Source organism: Lepisosteus platostomus, chromosome 11 (genome assembly GCF_059453375.1).
Source record: "Lepisosteus platostomus isolate fLepPlt1 chromosome 11, fLepPlt1.hap1, whole genome shotgun sequence".
NCBI classification, from domain to species: Eukaryota; Metazoa; Chordata; class Actinopteri; order Semionotiformes; family Lepisosteidae; genus Lepisosteus; species Lepisosteus platostomus.
Genome location: NC_142621.1, coordinates 39,068,922 through 39,090,668, shown reverse-complemented (window position 1 = coordinate 39,090,668; position 21,747 = coordinate 39,068,922). Strand labels below are relative to the sequence as shown.

At 34.7% G+C, this 21,747-nt stretch overlaps 1 protein-coding gene across 2 annotated transcripts in view; it reads right to left on the bottom strand.

The window, feature by feature from the left end:
• dnah9 (dynein, axonemal, heavy chain 9) overlaps positions 1–21,747 on the bottom strand; it is a 149,234-nt gene that overhangs the window by 72,603 nt on the left and 54,884 nt on the right. For both annotated transcript variants that reach the window (XM_088599618.1, XM_088599619.1), the window contains 8 exons: positions 21,238–21,445; positions 16,862–17,027; positions 15,748–15,850; positions 14,067–14,306; positions 6,226–6,387; positions 4,863–5,059; positions 3,880–4,042; positions 3,322–3,445 (listed from right to left, as the gene is read on the bottom strand). In XM_088599618.1, the coding sequence (XP_088455744.1) occupies positions 3,322–3,445; positions 3,880–4,042; positions 4,863–5,059; positions 6,226–6,387; positions 14,067–14,306; positions 15,748–15,850; positions 16,862–17,027; positions 21,238–21,445 (1,363 nt within the window). The remainder of the gene's footprint in view (positions 1–3,321; positions 3,446–3,879; positions 4,043–4,862; positions 5,060–6,225; positions 6,388–14,066; positions 14,307–15,747; positions 15,851–16,861; positions 17,028–21,237; positions 21,446–21,747) is intronic.

Below are 21,747 nucleotides of genomic sequence, written 5' to 3'. Positions count from 1 at the left end.
GAATGTGACAGCTACTGTATATCGTGAATTCCCTAATTAGCCAATTTACTGTAAGATGTTATTAAAATCTGTGGGATGATTTATGTAATGTGTGGCATGAAGGGCTAAGACACCAGTGAACAGGCACATGTTTGTCCGTGATCTATGAGAGGAATGAGATAGAATCTCACAGTGCACACAATGCAAGAGCATGACAGTATATTAAATGTATGGATATGTGTGAAAAAATCATACAGTAACTACATGTGGGTGAATGAAAATGTAGTTGGATTTTCTACATATGGTACTGAAACCATCTGCCCACCTGCCATATTGCTAGAATCTCAGTTCTCTATGTTAAACAATGCCAAAAGGATTTATTTTACTTTTTTCCCCAAATAGCACCACAGTGATACACTTTAATGTAAATGACTCTCATGCTGAAATTTCAGTTAGCTTTCTATGTGCTTCTACCTGCTTCAATAAAGACATTAGAGTCCTGGAAATGCAAAATTTTAGAATCGCACTTTAAAATGAACCATTTTTTTTCCCTAATCAATACTGTCCATCTATTTTCTAACCTCTTTCTCCAATACGAAGACACGGGGGAGCCAGAGCCTGCCCAGCAAATAATGACCGCAAGGCAGGATACACCCTGGACAGGACTTCAGTTCATCCCAGGATAGACACACAGACACAGACAGGCTCACACTCACAACAGGGACAGCTTTCCCAGAAGCCAATTAACCTACCAATATGTCTTTGGACTGTGGGAAGAAACCAGAGCACAAGGAGGAAAGCCACTCAAACACGGGGAGAACATTCAAAATTCATGCAGACAGGACCCCAGGTCCGGAATTGAACACAGAGTCAGTGTTAACCACTGCATCCCTCTAATCAAACCTATCCAGATTATGCTATACACTTGGTGTTGTACAGAGAGTTTTTAATCAGTTAAAATCAATCTAGTTTAATTTTATATTTCATTATATCATTAACATTGTATAACCAAAATACATGTACGCAGTATTCATAATTGTTTTCTATTATCATGCTACATTCTTCCTTTGGATGAATTTAAAAATACAAGAAGTTAAAAGAAGCAAACATAGTGGATCAATGTGTTCTTGGATAATGGTGAACTTTATCTTAATTGCAATTTTATTATTTTATTTGGGAGAAATATTAAATTCTGTAGGTTATAAATGGAGGGAAGACATTGTTTTTATTAATATAAAATGTATTATAAAAAGTGCAGCGTAAAAAAAAAACCAAATCTGACATTTCTTTTCCCAAACAATTGTAATTAACAGAGCACAACTATGATTGCTCCTCTAATAACTTCCAGCTCTTGTTTAATAAAATGTAACTCAAAATATTAACTTGATTTTATATCAAATGAAAATTGCCAGTTATTTTTTATTTTAAGTTTAGAATAATGAAGTGTATTATTAAACATGAACTGCAAGCTTTAAGTAGACTTTCAAAATATTTATTTGGTATGTTGTAAGACCAGTTTATAGCTGTTCATTATTCTATTTGTATGCATATTCTACAGAGATAAAGAAAGCTGCTTAGTCTGGTCAGCTTTTTATTAGAAAACCCTTACAGATAAGGTTATTCCTTAGCATATCAGGGAGGTGGCATTTCAATGGGGGGAAAACATTAAAATACTGTACACATAATGCTATATTCACTATGAAAATGTAGTTATTTTCCTTGATCATGCAAAAACCTCTAAGGCCTTTTGCATACAGAAATGGTTCTGACAGAGACATTTCAACATTTGTGTTTCACATCCCACTGAGTCTGCTTCCTGTGGGACTGCTTAAAATGTCTTGAAATCTATGGGCAGTGAGGAGGAAATAAACCCATTACTCTCTGAATGTAACACAAAACCTGTATACGCCTCCTCATTTGTTAAAGGCAGTTTAGAAAAAAAAAACATTTAACACATACAGTAAGTAAGACATTTAATCAATTTAAGATCAGTGAATTTTCAACAATGACAAAACTTCTTCATCAATTAATCTATTCTGCCCATGCACCATGGCGAAACCCCTGCATTAAAAACCATCTACATAGATATACACAGAGAGAATATCTTAAAAGAATACGTGAACGAATTGCGGGTAGTGAGTAAATGCAAAATTGTCCAGAAGCTGCATGTTAAATATGGTGTCTCTGACAGTTGCACTTCTGATTTCATCCTGCTCTGATGGGTTTTCCTATGTATTGTTTGCTTTTTAAGGATTTCTTTGAGGTAATAATTCCTTACACTTATATAGCGCTTTTCTGGACACTCCACTCAAAGCACTTTACAGGTAATGGAGACTCCCCTCCACCACCACCAATGTGCAGCATCCACCTGGATGATGCGATGGCAGCCATAATGCACCAGTACACTCACTACACACCAGCTATCAGTGAGGAGGAGAACAGAGTGATGAAGCCAATTCATGGGGATTATTAGGAGGCCATGGCTGGTAAAAGCAAGGGAGAAATCTGGGCAGGACACCGAAGTAACACCTCTACTCTTTTTAAGAAACACTTTGGGATTTTTAATGACCACAGAGAGTCAGGACCTCAGATTTAAGTCTCATCTGAAAGAAGGTGTCTTTTTACAGTTAAGTGTCCCCATCACTATGCTGGTGTATTAGGACCCACACAGACCGCGGGTTGAGCACCCCCTACTGGCCTCTCTAATAACTCTTCCAGTAGCAACCGTAGCTTTCCCAGGAGGTCTCCTATTCAAGTAGTGACCAGGTTCATACTTGCTTAGCTTCAGCGAGTTGCCAGTTGTGAGCTGCAGGGTGATATGGCTGCTGTCGAGGTGTTTTGCATAATGTTATGCATCAATTGTATATTATGACATATCTGTGTAGACTTTCAACAGTTACAGTATATTATACAACAAGATATTGATGAAATCAGAAAAGGGCATTACATCAAAATCAGAACTGAAACATGGTGCGTAGTGTTACAGAATAAGTGCATGTGATTTCTGGACTAGGTTGGTAAGGTTGGCCATGAATCAAGAAGCACCTACAATCTACTCAAATGAAAAGTATTAGGTATTGACATGAAGGATGACCGTGTCTTACTGTACTGTACATAACTCTTCTTATGTTCAAACACGTTAAAAATAAATAGGAAACATTTTTTTTTCATATAAATGTTTTAAATAAAACCAACGTTTTTCACATATTAATTAATAATAAAATACTGTTATACATAACATATACCGTAGTTCAACACATGACTACTAAAGTAGTAAGTTATTAGCGACATCGATTGATTTGTTGTTTCAAATAGAATTACGGACTCAAAATAAGGTCTTACCTGATGCTAAGAGGTCATTAACCAATACCAAGAACTTTTCATCTGCAACTTGGGCATCAGTCATTAAGAATACAGTGCCAACATTCTTGAGTCCAGCTTTTATGTACTGCGCAGCTAAATCATTCTAAATCAAAGAAAACAAACATTTAAATCCATTATTACATCACAGCAATCTCACTGGCTAAACAGAATGCAAGGTTCTTTTAGCTTTCATAGACATTAAATAGATCTGGTCATTTGTACACCAAAAAAGCTGCTCTCACTTTTCAAGGATTACCCTATGTTTGCATTTATGTCTACATTTCTGTGCTGATGCACAATTTTAGTTGCAGTCCTTTCAAGCTAATCGCTTCATTAATATCAAGGATTTCACAGTATCCAAAGAAAAAAAAACTTGGATAAAAAAAACTCATTTGCCAAAAGTACTTGAATGTATAGCAATCACATTCTTTCCATGTTCAAGTGCCTCACAGATATTAAAAGATTTAATGAGACTGAAGGGGGAAATACGGTGAAAATATTTAATCAAGCCTTACCATTCATTAAACATGGACTTACCTTAAGATCAGGAATGCCGTACCCTTTCTTTAAAGTAATTTGAAAGACCTCCAAGGAGCTTATAAAGGCTGCCAGTCTTGTCAGGCTCTGTTTACCGCTGCCGCCCACACCAACGAGGAGAGCGTTCCCTCTGGGAGACTCCAGGATACGGTTGATGCGGCAGCTACATTGGCAGCACGATAAGATTAAACAAGGAGGAAAACGTTTACTATCAAGTAGTGAAGCTATTACTTATGAGATTCATTAGAAGTCTTTTACTAACTAACCAACTAAACTGCAGAGACTGGGACAGATATTGGAATGAATGATATGTCAAGAACAGATTCTAAAAACAATTACACTTTGAACACTGAAACGCTCTAATGAACATCAAGGGTGCCACTTTTGATTTTTAAAACTAACCACGCCGGCAACTCAAATTTTAAAAAGTCAGAAACGTCTCTCTAATAAAATTATGGTTTCACTAGTTCTCCAGATGATTGCAAAATGGCATCACATACACTTTCACTCCTCTGTACCTACTTTGCATCAAGCTTCTTCTCCTATCAGCCCACCTCTCACCTATGACTAACTGTCTTAAAAATTATCACTACTCTCACCTTATGACTGAGATGCTGTGAAATTTTCAGCAAAAAATCAGTCAAAGTATTCAACAGCTGTTGATAAAAACTAGCATTATAGTGACAAATGGCCACAAAGCATACAGTCATGATCTGAGCCTGCAATCTCTTGGGCTGTAGGACACAATCAACAGAGCTGGGATGAGAATCTCAAGAACATGTGTCTAATAATAGCAATGACTGATACGGTAAAAAATACACCTCATATTTTCTTTTCTTCTAACCTGGTCAATTTGCTGTTCCAAGCTTCCCTAGAGTGCCACTGCTTAAGAAAACCACAGAAAGCAAAATGTGCTAACTCACTGGTTTTACCTAATGATGCAATTAATAATAAATCTAGAAAACATGCTTTGTTCGCCTTACATGTGTGACATGGCATCTTCAAAAAGGACAAGGTTCATGACTGCATTGACTTCATTATAGTTGTCCAGCGCTTCCAGAAGTGTTTTGTTTAAGGTTTCCCATGACTGTATTGGCATGTATTTAGGCTCCCCAATTCCAGTGGCAAAATGACAGTACATATTCATTTTCTTTGTTTCCTCCAGGGTTTCTTCAATATCCTAATGTGAAACGAATAAGACAGCTGCACTTTGCTAAATGCTTCTTGAAAATTATAATTATAAATACTTTTACTTAAATGGTGTACGTGACTTCCCATTGATTTCCTAAGAATTGTTTTGTATACAAAAGAAAATTTGTTAAATTAATCAAATGTACTCTATTCAATTACTCATGTTACAGCATGGCACTATGTGCTATGAATGCATGAGAGGTATGGATATGTTTCGGGAATAGGCATTACTGCTTTGGGAAGGCACACAGTAGTTGGCTCCATAATTGCAATAGGTCACAAATCAGGGGAGGCCTGTTAGGATGTTAGATAAGTATTTCAATTGTCTTCCTGAAATAAAATTATGGCAGGGTAATGCGTTGTAGACTCCCACATCTAATAAAAAAGTCTCCTCGTCTCAGTTCTGAAATGTACTGTAATTCCCCATTCCCGAATTTTTTGCCCTTATTCATGTTTCACCATTGGTTCTAAGTAAGCTTGATGTGTTGACCGTGTCAATTGGGGATTATCAATTATCATAGATCAAAATGATACATAAAGATACAGTACAGCAAACAACTCTTTTTCAAAGACAGCATCTTGAAGTTCAATGCTTTCTATCTTAAACACTTATAATTTATGTTTTGGCTACCTGCATGTAATACTGTACACTTGTCTATATTAAATGTAATCTTCCAGGTGTTTGCCATATCTTAAGTGTTTCTTTTTATATTTGCCACACAGTGTCTACTGTGTTCATTTTGGGATCATCTCTAAACATTACTAATGTATTAACAATACTAGAATTTAGATAATATGAATTAAATGTTGTTTTTTTAACTCCTGTGTAAACATTCCATGCTAAATTTAGGTGGTGATGGAGGAGAGTCCCCATTACCTCTAAAGTGCTTTGAGTGGAATGTCCAGAAAAGTGCTATATAAGTGTCAGGATTATTATTTTGATTTTTAAACCTGAGAAGCCAGGGTGTACTGGGAATTGAAACATAAAAAAAAAGTTTTCCAATTTGCAGGACTCATGGACCACAGCCTGTCAGGACATTCAAGCATTTCTAATTAGCATTTGCACCATTTGCAACATTGGCCAGTGGTCTTCCAAAGCATTTTTGACCTAATGACCTAAAATGCTTTGAGTCCTCAAACTCTGAAAAGTCTCACCTCATAGAACTTTTTCACCATATCAGTCTGTATCTTATCAAAGATCTCAAAATCCTTTTCTTCAACCATCTTATCTCTGTAGACCCTGTTTGACTCATGCAGGTACAATTTCATCAAGTCTTGAGGAGTTTTTAAGCACTCGTTTGTAGAGAATAGAATGCCCTGAAAAAAGATTAAGTTTGAGATTAGATATATGACTTCTAAGACCTTCTTCTTTCACTTCAGAATATATTAGACTTTAGTATTACCATAAAGTTGACAGCGATATATATATATACTTCAATATATTTGTTGGGCAAAATAAGGTCCAAACATTGTACAAACTGTAATAAGCTCTTAAGAAAATAAATATTGTTTGTTTTAAATACATAAATCGAGCCATTTTCTTATTTTAATCTTCAATTATAAATGTAATTAAAAATTTTCACTGCTTGATTGGGGTCATTGTGATAGATACAGTAGATTGTTGGCAATAAGCTATATCAAGGCAGAAAGATCCTTACCATGACAATGAGAAGTTTACAGAAAGGCCAGTCAACTACTATAAATTTAAACTCTTATTTGTTGAAGCATCGCTCATCACACTGTGTATTTCTATAACTGCTTACCTGCCATTATTATCTAATAATTATTCACTTGTGTACTTTTTCTATTAATTGCTGAACCAATTCCACAATAAATTAAGAGTCATATACTTATTAAAAAGAACAAGTAATAGGTTTATTCCATGCTGAAAAGAGAAGAGAAGAGAGAAGAAAGAAAACACAACTTTTTGGCTGTGGCGCCTCCTTCTTTGGCTCCACAGCCAAAAAGTTGTGTTTTCTTTCTTCTCTTTTCAGCATGGAATATACCTGTTACTTGTTCCTTTGCAGCCTACACATGCTGACGCAGCTACCCACCTGAACCACTTATTAAAATCCATCTTTGCTTAATGTTATGTATAAGGGAGTATCAAAAATCTTTCAAACAAACACTTGCAATCTGGCTACCACACACTTTATTTTGGAAAGCCATTAAACTTTCACAGTAAGGGTCTAGTGCTTGGGTACTGTAGGTCCAGATCCAATATTTATTCTTACATTTAAAAGCACTATTAAATGCACAAATTGTTTTATATTTAATGTATAAGAGCCTGAGAGTTCAATGGAACTTAAATATTTATATTAATTCATTTTTAAAAAAGTAGATGAAGTAAAATATCAATTTATCACACCAAAATGTAAGCTATGATCTCTCTTCCATGGCTGACAAGGAAATCTGGCCTTAACTGGATCTCATTTCCAAGACTAATAAAAAAACTCCACAGGCAAAAGAAAGAAATAGACGTATTCCTCATGAAAACTCATCTGTGGGATCTCAAAGACAGTGGAAGGATTGGATTCAAGGGAAAATGAGCACATAAATAATAGCAGGAGAGGAAATGTTCGGGCAGCAAGATGGAAGATCAGGGCATATCGGCATCTCATCAACGTGTGCAATTTAGCCCTTAAAATATGCAGCACAAAATACAGAAAGCGTACAGCAACCGCAAGAGCAGCACCACGGTATCGACTTTCAGATTCTAACTCTGCCTAGAAGTCTGTTTTTGCCAGGCTATCAGAACAAATGTATCAGGATGCTAAAGTATCACTAAGATGTCAACTTTGAGTGTCTGGATATGGCATCCCATGTCGAGAAGGACATAGCCCCTACTGCGCATCACTATTTTGGAATGATATTACAGGGCTACATATAGGCTCTCTGCTGGAAAAGTGTGACAGATTGACTTGAGACAATCATGATTGGATGCATCAGCAAATAATTATGTTAATTATAAAGGAAAAATTCCCCTGGCTCAGTTCATGTCATGCATTTACTGTGGAATTCATTCTGACAACAAACCTGGGTGTGTTATACAGTACACTTCTTTGCTGCAGACAATGAGCAATTTCCTGTAATTACTATTCTCAGCAGTCATATTTTACACCTTGATGCACTTACAGAAAAGATGAATTAATGAATTAATGGAAATTCTCTGTGAAAAGGTGCTTTTATGGATTTAAAATACAATATGTATTAAAGGATTCTTCTAAAAGAAAAGACATAGGCAAACAGGCAAATTAGATACTGTAGTTATATAATTTATTGACAAGATAGATAAGCAGATTCCAGAAAATATGAAAGATCTGCAGTTAATTTGGTAACAATGATCTGCAATGGCTGGGTTGTTGCAGTGCACCCTATTGTCATATTCTGTTAATGATTTATCATCCTGAAATGTCAAGCACATAGTATCATTAGAAAATCATATTCACCACATACAAGCGGATATGTGGCCCTTAAAAAGCCACTTTCCAAATCAATGACCATGCTTTAACTTAATGAAGGAACCTGAAACATCAGAATCACTATTTGTTTAAATCTGCAAGAATATAAGTGACAAGTATAAATTCCTAAATGGGGAAATGGGCGTGCTTTTGAAAGACAAGAGAACATTTTTGTTTAAAGAAAACCTCTCTTATGGCTTATAAAGGTCGGTGCCTCTGTAAATAGAATCCTAAGTGCTTGACATTTCAGGATTATAAATCATTAACAAAATATGATGATATCATGCCTTGCAACAACCTATCATTGCAGGTCATCATTACCAAATGAACTCTGTCGATCTCTCATTTAAAAAAAAAAACAGGCTCTAAGAATTAATGGGGTCACTGACACCATTCATCTCCTGTTAGTTTTCCACTGGGAGATTTAAACCTGTCATCGTGCCATTGGGATGATTACATGGTAGCCAAGCATGAAATTAAGATAGCAGGAGTCAGTTCCATTTCATCTACACCACAAGCCTCTGCCAATCTGTGGGATATAGATGTGGATACACATATATTGCACATTATTTCTTATTTCTTCTGGTAGAATGAAAATGTGTGGTAAAACAGATGCTTCACATTTCACCAGCATTGATGCAAATCATAGCTGTCACTGCATCTGTACCAAAGGGCAAGGTCATTAGTCACAATATTGAATGCAATGTGACAGTTGTCTTCAGAATACATTGTTAAATGGTCCAAGTAATTGCAATGATTAGACATGCAAACAGTAAGGATTAATATTACCAACAACTTGTTAAATATACATGATCTAAAATGGTCAAATGTATAGTGTAACTTATGTCTAATTTATAAGAGATTTTGTATATAACACGGATCTGGAAGATGCTCCTTCACACAAGTGTAAAAGAAATCATGAATAAAAAACCAAACTGAGCCTGAGTCTCACACAGACATGAAATATCTCATGACAGATATACTCTTCATTGTCTAAGAAAACTGAAAATAACAGAAAAATAAAATCAGCATTTCTTGAAATTAAATCTATTGCAAAATTGTGTAAACTACTGGAAAAATCTTTAAACTCTTTAAAAAAATACTTTAAAAATCATGTAGTTTGTGCTACTACAGTATATAAATATGCTTCCAGAGAAAGTAGCTTCTTAGGAGATTCTGTGTTGTTTCAATGAGGGAAAGCAAAAACCTGCAGCAAAATACAGTAAACATATAAGCAACCCTAAACCACGGCAAAGCAGCTCAGCTTGCTGATGGGAATGTTTTTCTGCAATGCAAGTTTACACAATGGCAAAACAAAGAAACAACTAAAATACAGGCTGTTTTACTGTAAAAAGTAATGATCATTAAATAGATTAACAGATATGTATTGTCAGTCTAATGATAACTCGTCTATGAATTAGAATGGTACAAATGCTTTAATGCAATTCACAAAAGAAAAATGAGGTTGCATATGATTTTTATATTTTCTTTGATATCATATAACCCTCCACTTTACTAAAATTATTCCTTCTTCTGAAGAACACGTCTTGTTTCAAGTATTTCAAAGTACATTAGAATAGTGAAAGCCAGCTCCTATTCAAGTAACTCAATTAAGGAAATCAGGAATTCTGCAAGCTTTAAATCAATGTGCTGCACAGAAACAGAATGCGACAAGCTGCATATGCTGTACACTCAACACCAGCATAAATCTACGAATAACATGACGAGAAAGATGATTATACCAGCCTACATGTTGACACAACTGATTAGAATCCTTGAGACTCCATATTCCAAAATGGACACCTGAGGAGTTCCATCAGATTACATCTCTGTTTTTAAGTGCAGTCAGAAGAGTGAAACATGAAACTCAGTAGCCAATAAATAAAAACAAACAGAGAACAACAGGAGTATAAAACAGCACTCTAAACAATTTTAACTAATTCGTTAAGGCAAAACACAAGGAAGCCCCATTGCTACAAGATATAGTCCTGTTTAGATATGACTGATTTCTTACAAAATAAACAGTGAAGTGAGTTTCAAATATATCATATTTTCGTATTAATGTTTTTACATAAAATTAACTGAAAATACACACTTTAGCTTTGTACACTGTATAACACAGGCCTTCATTACAGTTGTGGGAGACCCACAGGGACTCCCTGGGACCCAGGCAGGATCCCAGATATCTTAAGCTACGATCAAAGCAATGAGCAATTTAGTTTTTATGTGATCACTGCATGCAGGAGAAAGTTTTTTTTCTCATGCATTCCTAATCAAGGAATATTCCTATATCAAGGATATTCCACTGTCTATAACTTTATCAAAAAAAAAAGACAGCAAACCTCTGAAAGTGAGGCAGTTTAATGCATTTTTTTCCACACTTCTGTGACTTGTTAAATCTGAAAAGAAGTATAAGATCAATTATTGTGAACACTCTTATTGAAGTATTTGTCTACTCAAAACCATATTATCTGTATTTTTCCATCAGTCCCAGGATACAATCAATGAATCCATAGTGCCACATTTCTGTCTTGAATGTCAGTCAATATTTTAAATGAGTAGAGAAACTTGATATAGAAAAAACGCTACAATGGTTCCATATAGCTTAGTCATAATTAGCTAATACCCACCACACACAGACCTAAATTTAAAGTACAAAGTAAGCTGTTCTTATGAGACACTTATACCTTTAAAAATTAAATTTAGACAATCCTGTGCCAAAAGGAAACAGGAACATATTGCTTAACAAAAAATCAGCTGTTCATTTAGAATACAGTTCCTACATTAACATAAACAGACCGACTACGATCATGCTCTGCTATACAAATAGCACTCCTCACTTTCAGTACTCCAATAATAATGCTTGTGAGATGTTCACAAAACCTCCAGGGAAAAGGTGTCCTATATTCTTGAGACATTTATGACCTTGATTTTCAGTACAGCAAAACCAGAGTCTGATGATGAAAAGAAAAGCTCTTACTAAATGCCACAGTCATAAAAGAGCCTTTGTACTCTGTATCTTTGATCTGTCATTCTCACTAAAACTTTTAACTAAACACATGGTGTATGAGAGATGCCAATAACATATGGCTGCTTATGCATTTATTCATTCATTCATTCTTTGAAAGACATCCAAATATGTTTTGCAATTCAAATTATAGTTATGAAGACATAAACATTAAATAAATAAATCAGTTCTAATTGCATGCACAATGGGATTTTTTTTTTTCCTTTTGGTTACAGAGTTTACTTTCTATCCCTTCCAGCCAATGGCACAACAGCAGTAAGAAATGTGATCAGAGTTCATTGATGACAATCCTTCAAAGAAATGCATATATGGTTAGAAAGAGCTCTAACAGCTTTTTTTCCATTCATTTCCAAATATGTCTTGAAATAAAGAAAAATAATAAAAATAACAAACGCTCTTGAAATGAAGCACAAAAGGTTCTTCCAATTTCAATGAACTCACTCCATATGGCAGGCAGCATATTGTATGGTCTTTTTCTCACCTGCCATCCAAATGTGAAGCCACTAATATAATGTTGGCCGATTTCAATAGAAAAGCAGCTGAAAATGCATTAGTTTATTTCAGCTACATACGTTTTATCCTTCAGGTAGGATCCATTCTGACAATTATAACAATGATTGCCCTAGCATGGTGAAGCCCTCAGCCCCACAGCAAAAGAAACAGTATGCACTGAAAAGGACAATGTGTTTCCATTTTTCAATGTCTACAAAAAACAAGTCTCATTTAAAAAAAATAAACACCCAGGCCCAAGTTATATCCACTGGGTACTATCTTAAATGATTAAATAAAGCACTAAGGCAAAAAGAGAGCAGCAAACTTCAGAGCTCAGAGCCAGTCAACTTCTTGTCTGACTAGAACCTAATCTGCTGATCAGTCTCCAGAGGGAATACATTAAACTACTTCCAAGGGCTATCTTATATTAAAGACAAAGATAAATACAACCACAGATACTGTTCCATCCATTATTCTTGACTAGATAAAACACTGTACTACTATGTGTCACTTTTACTGATGCTATTTTTAAATTCGATCAATTAATGGTAAGTAAATCATTTAGTTTTAATGCAACCAGCACCAGGTCTGTCAACTATATTAAAATTTAAGACACTATCTTATGATATATATATATTAATATCATATAGTCCAATATTATTTTAATGGTTCAACTAAAGGTTGGATTAAAATGGTATTTTAATAAGACATACAGTAAACAGCTTGTCATGCCCCATTCCTGTCCTATTAATATCTCTTTAAAAATAACACTTTTTAATAAGTTACTTTGTATCATTAATTCCTTAGGAATATGGAAGTCTCATGAATAGCCAATTACTACATCACTACTTAGAGTGAAATTCATATTAATTCAACAGGAAACAATGCATTATTTCTAAAAATTAAACTTAAAATTAAAAATTAAAATTAGAAATATTGACACATGTAAACTGTTAATACAAAAAACATTCCAGACATTAAACAACTAACATGTTGTGATATAGACACACTCAGAAATGTTTATTTTTTTGACAGAGATTTGACAGAGAAATTTACCAAAAAATAATTTGATCATGGCACTGTCAATAGGCATTATCAATATGCAAATCAATAAGAAATAATTGTGTTTTCAGCAGGATAATTAAATATGAGATATTGTATAGATATTGGTTCTTTTAAAAACACTGAAATTTAGGTAATGTCAAAGCCTTACTCAACACCTGAGCCTCTACATCTGTCCATTCATACAATTATACTTGACATTACTTTTGAAATAATCATGAAATCACAAATGCTATAGAAAAAATAATTGTACACTTTTATTTAATGAAAACCATTAAAATGCCTTGTGCGCATCATTCTGAAAGCATAAAAATGAACGAATTGAAGAATAAGTGTATTAAGCTTATGCTTTTGCTTCTTTTGAATGACACGCGATTTTGTCTTTTAAATCTATGCATGTAGGTCATTGATTGATCTCCTGCCTGCTGGATCAAAGGCTTTGAGGCATGAAGATTTATTGATACATTGGTGTATTGATGCATGCTATATATTAAAATTTAACTAACCCCTTGGGATCTAACCCATTCTTTTTTCACTTACTGTCAAGACATTCCTACAGGTTCTCTCTGCCACAAAATCATACCTGAATACCAGTTCTATTCCATGCCTTTCAAGGAAAGATAGCTGAATGTTTAACTTATACTAAGGCCAACAGAATCACTTCCAAAAATTAAATTTAGACATTCTATGGTGTAAACTTTCACAAGCAAATACTTCTTAAATAGTCCTCTGTGCTGAAAATGACATCAGCTTAGGTCCAGAAACATTCTTTGGTTTGGGGCAGGGAAGCATGACTTCTAAAAATCTCATGAACCAAAATCTAAATGTATTTTTGTACTGTTTTATATACTGTTTAGGAACATGATTGCTTTTATAAAATTTTAAATATGCAGTTGCATATATTTACATTAGTCTGTTGTAAACACACAGATAGAAAACTGTTCAAAGCCTACCTGGAATATGTTGGAAAGGTCTCTCAAGTTGAAGATGTAATGAAATTTGATGGCTGTGGGGAGGAATGTTGAAGCTACTTTCTGATGCAGTCCCAAAGCTAAGTTGATAAGCTGGGAGGTGGACTTCTGTAGAGGCACTCCAAAGTTCCCCACTTTTAGGTGCTGGCTGAGTATCGTGCTGTAAATGGTCCCCAAAGCATCTGACCCAGGAAATGAGAGTGCAAACACGCAGAAGTGACGCTGAAAATGAAAACAAAAAGTAACCCAATGATGAGTTTTAATTTAAGACTGCAAAATGTATCTACTGTATATAATGCTTGTCCATATTGCAAGTTTGGGGGTTCACATTGTGGATGGGGTGCATCCATTTTCTAAATGCTTTATCCAATCCAGGGTCATGGGAGAGCTGGAGCCTATCCCCGCAAGCAACAGGTACAAGACACTCTGGATGGATTTTTAAAAAAATATTCATTAACAAGTCAGGACCTGTGAAGATTAAAGATGTACATCTGTGCTACTGCAGCAGTAACCGAAACAACCCAAACACTTTTAGCATTGGCAAAAATCTTTTTTTTTTTTAATCTGCTTCAACTCGGATGTACTGTAAATATGGTGACTATCATCAACTGCAATCAGTATGCTACTTTTAAACTGTAGAAAATGTAGATTGACGATTATTTAAACTCAAATTTTCATGTTAAATGTTGTTGGTATTGTTTGTTACAGCTTGTTGTGTGTAGATCTATTCAGTACATTACATGATGCAGTATAAGAGATGTTTATCACAACAAAATATTTCCATGTTCAAAAGTTAAGTCTTGTTAAAACTGTTAAAACTCCCTGAGAACTGTTAATGAGGAACTAAATTATGCTAAAACACCTTTAAAATGTTATGTGTTAAAAGTAACAGCAGTAATTGAGAGTAAATATAAAAAAATGGTGCATAAAAGAAAACAAATTCTCAGTTGTCATACAATCATCTTATTTTCCAGGACAAATCTTCCACCAAAGTTACTGCAAGTTTCTCCTGTTTTTATGAGAAGCCAGTTGTCATATGGAAGCACTACTCCATAAATTTGCATCTTTGAAACACCAATTCCATAAAATACACCAACTCAAATTAAGTGTTCAAAATTAATGCAATAACATTAGATCAGCATGGTAAAGCAATAATGTAATAAAGCAATAAAAGAAAAACTTTTGGTCATTTGGTTCTATTACTTTTGGACTTATTAAATGTTTTGTTAGTCCTTCCTTTTACAATTTATTTTGTAATAGACGGGTTATGTCTCTGTTACTTAGCAAATACATTTTTTTTAAACTGGAGGATTTATTGAAAGTTGACATACACACACTTTAGCTCTATTTGCAGGCCCACATATACTTCTTGAAACGTTCCCTTTTTGCTTTAGCAATGCTGGTGGGAGAAGGCATTTTGCTCTTGGCCTTTTTTTTATTTCCAGCCTTTTGTGAGTAGTGCAGCACCATGCCAGGTGCCTTATTAGAACCCAAATTACCTTTTGATGAGTTACACAGTGTTCTCTGTGGGTGTGACTGCAGTAATAATGTTTCTAATTTTTCTTTCCTTTTTTATTCTTTTTTTTTTTTTAAGCATGCCTAGATTGCTCCCAGAAGCTGATTATAAATCATCAGGATACATTTAGAAAAGCCAAGTAGATACCTGCAGCCTTGGGTTGATGGTGAAACTGCCAGCCGTAGGATTCATGCAAGACACATACTGCACGTTGTGAATCTCCTTCAGTGACAACTTGTTTCTGTCATACCTAGGGCAAAGAGACAAAATCCATCCATCCATTTTGTAACTGTTTTGTCCAATATAGGGTCGTGGGAGAGCCAAAGCCTATCCTGGCAAGCAACAGGTGCGAGGCAGGGTACAACCTGAATGGGACCCGAGTTGATCACAGGGCACTCACAGACACAGACACTCACACCAGGGCCAATTATCACAGAAGCCAGTTAACCCACAAGACTGTCTTTGGAATGTGAGAGGAAACTGGAGCACATGAAAGAAACTCACATGAACATGGGGAGAACATACAAGCAGATACCATGCAGATAGCACCCCAGGTCTTGAACTGAGCCCAGGGCTCCAACGCTGCAGGGCAGCAATGCTAATCACCTAACCATCATGTTACCCTTGTACATGCAAAACCTAACTTCTGACTAATTGTAATGACAAGTGATGACCCCATCAACAAATATCACTGCACTCTAGTTTCAGTTAATGCAAGAATGACTTTTTACAATGAATCATTGACCAAAACTGAATATTTTACAATACAGTCTGGAAAAAAGTAAACCACTTATGTCTATACAAAGTCAATTTTAATGTATAACCTGAATGTAAGTAGAAACAGTAAGTAGAAACATTCTTCTTCACACCCAAAGAAGGCTCCACAGCCGAAACATTTTGTTTCCTTTCTTCTCAGCAGGGAAAAAACGTTTACTTGTTCCTGAATGTAAAGTAAGTATTCCAATACGAGCTTCTATATATACTGCATATTGGTAAACTTACTGTATTTATCATAATAATACAGAGCTCTATTTTTCCACACTGTAATTCAATTGTAAATTAATATAGTTTTCAAAGATAAAGCCATACTGTATGTATGTGCACCTCTAAATAGATTTTTTTTTTAATTCTGCAAATCATTTTTGTGCTTGTAGTTTGTAAATAGAAAAAATGCAGCAAATTTAAGGTCTTCTGATTCTTCCTTTGGCATTAGGCTTCCAAAATGCTCTGCAGATTTATGAATACATACAACTACACTTACCAGTGGTTGTAGTCCATATGCTGTCTGATCAGAGTGTGTGGTTGCACTGTACCATATGTGTCCACCTCTGGCATGTTCATGTCATCAATGAAGTAGATCAGTTTCTTGTTGCCAGGAGGGCCATAGTTTCTACCAGCTTTCTTTTCCAATGGCTTTTCTAAAATGGCTAGAAAACAAACAGAAAATAAACATTTTTAACATCCACAACAAAGGAATTTTTGTAACTTTTTTATCTATGAGTAAATCATTTAGTATATGTGTAAACTGGTCCGTAAGAGAAATTAAGACGTCCATATTAAAATCCAAAATTCACCTTTGACCTTTGACAGGGTCTAAATAAAAAGGATTTAATGTTTAGGGCTGTTGAATAGGTTATAACCCTGCTTCATAACATCACTTTTACTGTACATTTTACAGTTCTTCGTGGAATTTTCTGTACAAAGTCACAGTAGTCTGTCTTCATATCAATGTCACACCTGCTTACTGTAGTGCCTTTCAAAGACGAGGTGGTACAGTACACACACAGAGAACTGTAGATGACATAATCTGACAAATTCTGAAAGTACTGGGTACCAGTGAAGTTGACTCACTTTAGACGATATCCCAAGGGGAGCTAAATTAATCAAAACAAAGCAAATGGGCAGAAAACTACAAAGGCAGCTAAAATATAATAATGTTTATATTCACAGCAACAAATATGCCAACTTAAGCACATATGAACATTGGCACAAGAGGCCTAGATATGGTAGGTTCACTGTTCCCATACTTAAGGTGATAGAGTACAAGTGCAGCCATGAGCCCCACATCACTCAAACACTCCCAGGGACACTGCTGCTATGTCTCCACTCAAATTACTGCTGCATGAATGTCTTCCTTTCTGTTAATCTGAACTTGTTATGAACTGATATATCTGGTTAAATATACTGTAAATAAAAAAAAAAAACATTATAAATCATCAGGATACATTTAGAAAAGCCAAGTAGATACCTGCAGCGTAATGTTTGGCTAAAGCATTCCAAGTGTAGTGCAAGCCATTTTTTATATTTTACATTTTATTCTCAAATTGGTCATCCAGCTCAACTGGCTGCTTATTTAAAAAAAAATCACCTACAGTATCCACATAATGGACCATACACAGTACATACCAAACCATAAAAACCAACATACGCACCCCTTGAAACTGTACAGTGGCTATCAAAGGTATTCACCTTTGGACTTTTTATTATGTGTGTAAAATTGCTGTTTACCAAAGGTACCCATCCAACTTAAGGGAGCTTTAGCAATTTTGCAAAGAAGAATAGGCAAAAACTGCAGTGTCTAGATGTACGCAGCTGGTAGAAACTTATCGCAGAAGCCTCACAGCTGTAATTTCTGCTCAAGGTTCCTCTACCACATATTCACTCAAGGGGGGAGAATACTTATGCAATCAGTTATTTTCTGTTTTATATTTAGAATTAATTTAGGAGGATCTGCAGAATTTTTATTTTCACTTTCACATTATAGTGTTCTGTGTCAATCAACGGCAAAAAATCCCAATTAAATACATTATGATTCCATACTGTAACAATAAAATGTGAAAGATTCCAAGGGGGGAGAATACTTTTGATAGCCACTGCATGCAGTACCCACAGAAAAAGTTCCTGCGCAATACTGTACATGAATTAGCCTTTTTTTTTCTTCTACATTAATGTATCCTACACTCAGATTTGTTTAATAATTTATTTCTTTAATGGTTTGACACTACAGAACACATGCTGGACTCTTAAAACACTTTCAATGTTCCTTTACTGTACAAAAGTTATATCTGCTTAAGTGCAGGCATCCGCGGAACATTTTTTTGGAATAATTAGGTCAATTTATGTGATAGAAGGTTTTTCTTCATTTAAGAAAGGATTTTAAAGATTATGTAAATTTAACCGTGCATGATTATAAATTGCCTATTTTAAATCCATTTATCTATTTGATGGTGACCATCACAGCATATTCATTGTCATTTTTCTCCAGATAAAAATGTAGACTGCAATCTAAATATTCTACAGATGAATATAAAAAACATTCAAAGTTTTATTTTCCAATGAAGCCTTTTTTAAAATTAAAAGTGAAATCCACAAAATTAAAGCAGCTGAGAACATACTGACATTGGGAGTCTCGCCTTGCAATTAAGAACATACAAAATCAATGTACATAAAATGAAACTAATAAAATCATTTAACATTTATTCAGCATCGTAACCACAGTAAAAAATGATTTGCACTGGAAAATCAGTACAAAAAAGGCTATTTGTATCTGTAATATTTCTAACAAAAGAACTATACATCTACACTTGAGTCCTAAAAAGCATCTTGTTTGCTTCTTTCTTTCTGGGGTGGCAAATATGTAGAGTAAAATAAGCAAGTAGATTTTAGAAAAAATATGTTTCAAACAACTATGAAATAACTGAAAATTGTTTAAAAATGTTAATGTAACAGCACTTTTACACCACTTATTTTAAAACCATTTGTGGATTTTTGTTTAATTTTTTCTTCCAGCAGAAATAGTTTCTATGGGGGCCCATATCAGCATCTTAATCCTCAAGATAAAATTTAGACTGTAAATGATTTGACACAATTCTTAAGCAGTCTATTTCATAGCATTGAGGAGTAGACTGCAGAATTTAAAAATTTAATAAATTTTTGAAAATATAAATATTACCTTGCCCTCAAGGAATATTATTAAAGATTTTTGATAATGTCTGAGTACAGGGAGTACTGTTGTGGGGGTAAGAGGAATAGGGACTGGGACATGGGGTGTGGCGCTTATTGTATTATGGTTACTTGTTTTTTATTTGTATAATGTGTGTGGTGATGTTGTGAAACAATAAATCTTTTTTAATGTTCTATATCTAATGAACCATATATAATTATATACTAATAAATAATATATAACATTATAATATAATGTTCTAATTGATATTTTATTACTAAAGGGATTTATAAAAGGTGGGTTAACAATTTATTATAAAGGTAACAGAAATGTACCTGTAAGATAAATTTTTATAGATACACTTATCCCAAAGTTCACATAAAACGTCATCGACCTTTTGACATGAATAGACTAGTTAATCTTATAAAAACTAGCGAGCAATGATCGTTTCCACATTCTTTAACAACTTTCTGGAATAGATTTATGGGCATCAAACTTTGTTATGATTTAGATCAATGACCATTAAATAATTGCTAGCTTAAGGGTTTTTAGGTGTAAAGATTACAGAGCAACTATTCATTGCATTAACCAAAAAGACCACTTACAACAGATCTAAGATGGAAGTTAATCTGTATTTTCTATCGAAATGTGCATAAAAGCTGGGATAGACATCTCTTTTTTCACTAGTTTGACTTCATATTAATAATATTTTATCATCTTTCACTGATGCATAACTGCCAGTTTATATTCAACCCATCTTGGCACTGCACAACTACACTCACCAGAGGAAGCTACAGGAGCTACTGTTCACCCGCCAGCAAAATAGTACCAATGTCAGTAAAATATGTTCCACTACTGGAAACCCTTAATTACAGAAAATGAACAGTACAATTTGGGTTTGAACTCAAACAAAATCACTTTATAATTGTAAAGGCTAAACTCAAAAGTGTTTAGGTACAGTGTTAAAATTTTAAAAACTTTGTTTTAGACATTTTTGTTAGAAATTATTTTTACTTAAAAAGTGCTGAAAACATGTTCCAATAAATATGAATGATCTTTTTTTCTGGATTGTCTTGTAACAAACAAAAAAGATTATATAATCGTAAAGGGGAACTGCTGTCCCAATTTCTCCGACCAGTCATTAAATGATAAATTAATAACAAAATTAATCCACTGACGGTATAGATAAATTAGAGAAAGTTGAATTACGCACAAAACTGTGAACATCATGAAAGTATTGTAAGTCGCCATGTTGTCTCAAACCCCTAGTCTCACCAGAGAGAGTTTCCACAAATTTCAACATGATGCGGCCACATCGACCAGTAATGTAATGCGATGTACAAGCAAATAAGTGCAGGTTGTGCAGCACACATTTCACCGCGGAAATGTTATAAACTGGATCAGCATGCAGTTTAAGTTAAAGTGCATAGTACCTGTCGGCAAAACCCTCTCAAAGATCCAACAGAGTAATATTTCTATTGGATGAAATAAAATCTATTTACAAGCCTGCTTGTTTACAATGTCATAGGGCAGCTTCACGTTACCGGAAGTTTTACTTAAAACATGCTGAAAACATGTTCCAATAAATATGCTTCTGGAAAACTTCTCATGGAGGTTTCCCGATCCTTAAAAGGTTTCTTGTAGAATGGATAGGCTGCGTTAAAAGAATGACAGCGACAATAAAATAACCTTACCTTGGAGCATTGCGGAAGTGGTGTAATAGTTGAAAGGTACATTCTTGATCATGTACTCTTCCTGATCCAGAGATCCCAGTTTATTTCCCACCAGTACAGATTTTCCAGTCCCAGCATTTCCCACCAGCATAACAGGTCGTTTGTACTCCAGGAGCCTGTCCATGAAGTACCTTACCCGAATAGTTTCAGTGGTGTGTACTAGACAGGCCTACAAACCCACAAATCAAAATTAGTATCTCAGTGCTTTTGTTCAGCTGTTAAGATCACAAGCAATGTTAAAATGTTTAGATATTCCTGTTTATTTAATTGGATGAAAAATTGGGCAATGCAGCAAAAAAGACAAGTTAATTGTAAATGCTGTTTGGAAAAGCACACTTTCAAATGGAACAAATGGATTCATATCCCATTCATATTTGATTCACATCTCATGAATCAAAAGAAGAAATGAATGGGTCAAAATGTTAACAAGCTATTCAGTTCTTTACTCACAGCCTTTTATTCATATTTTGT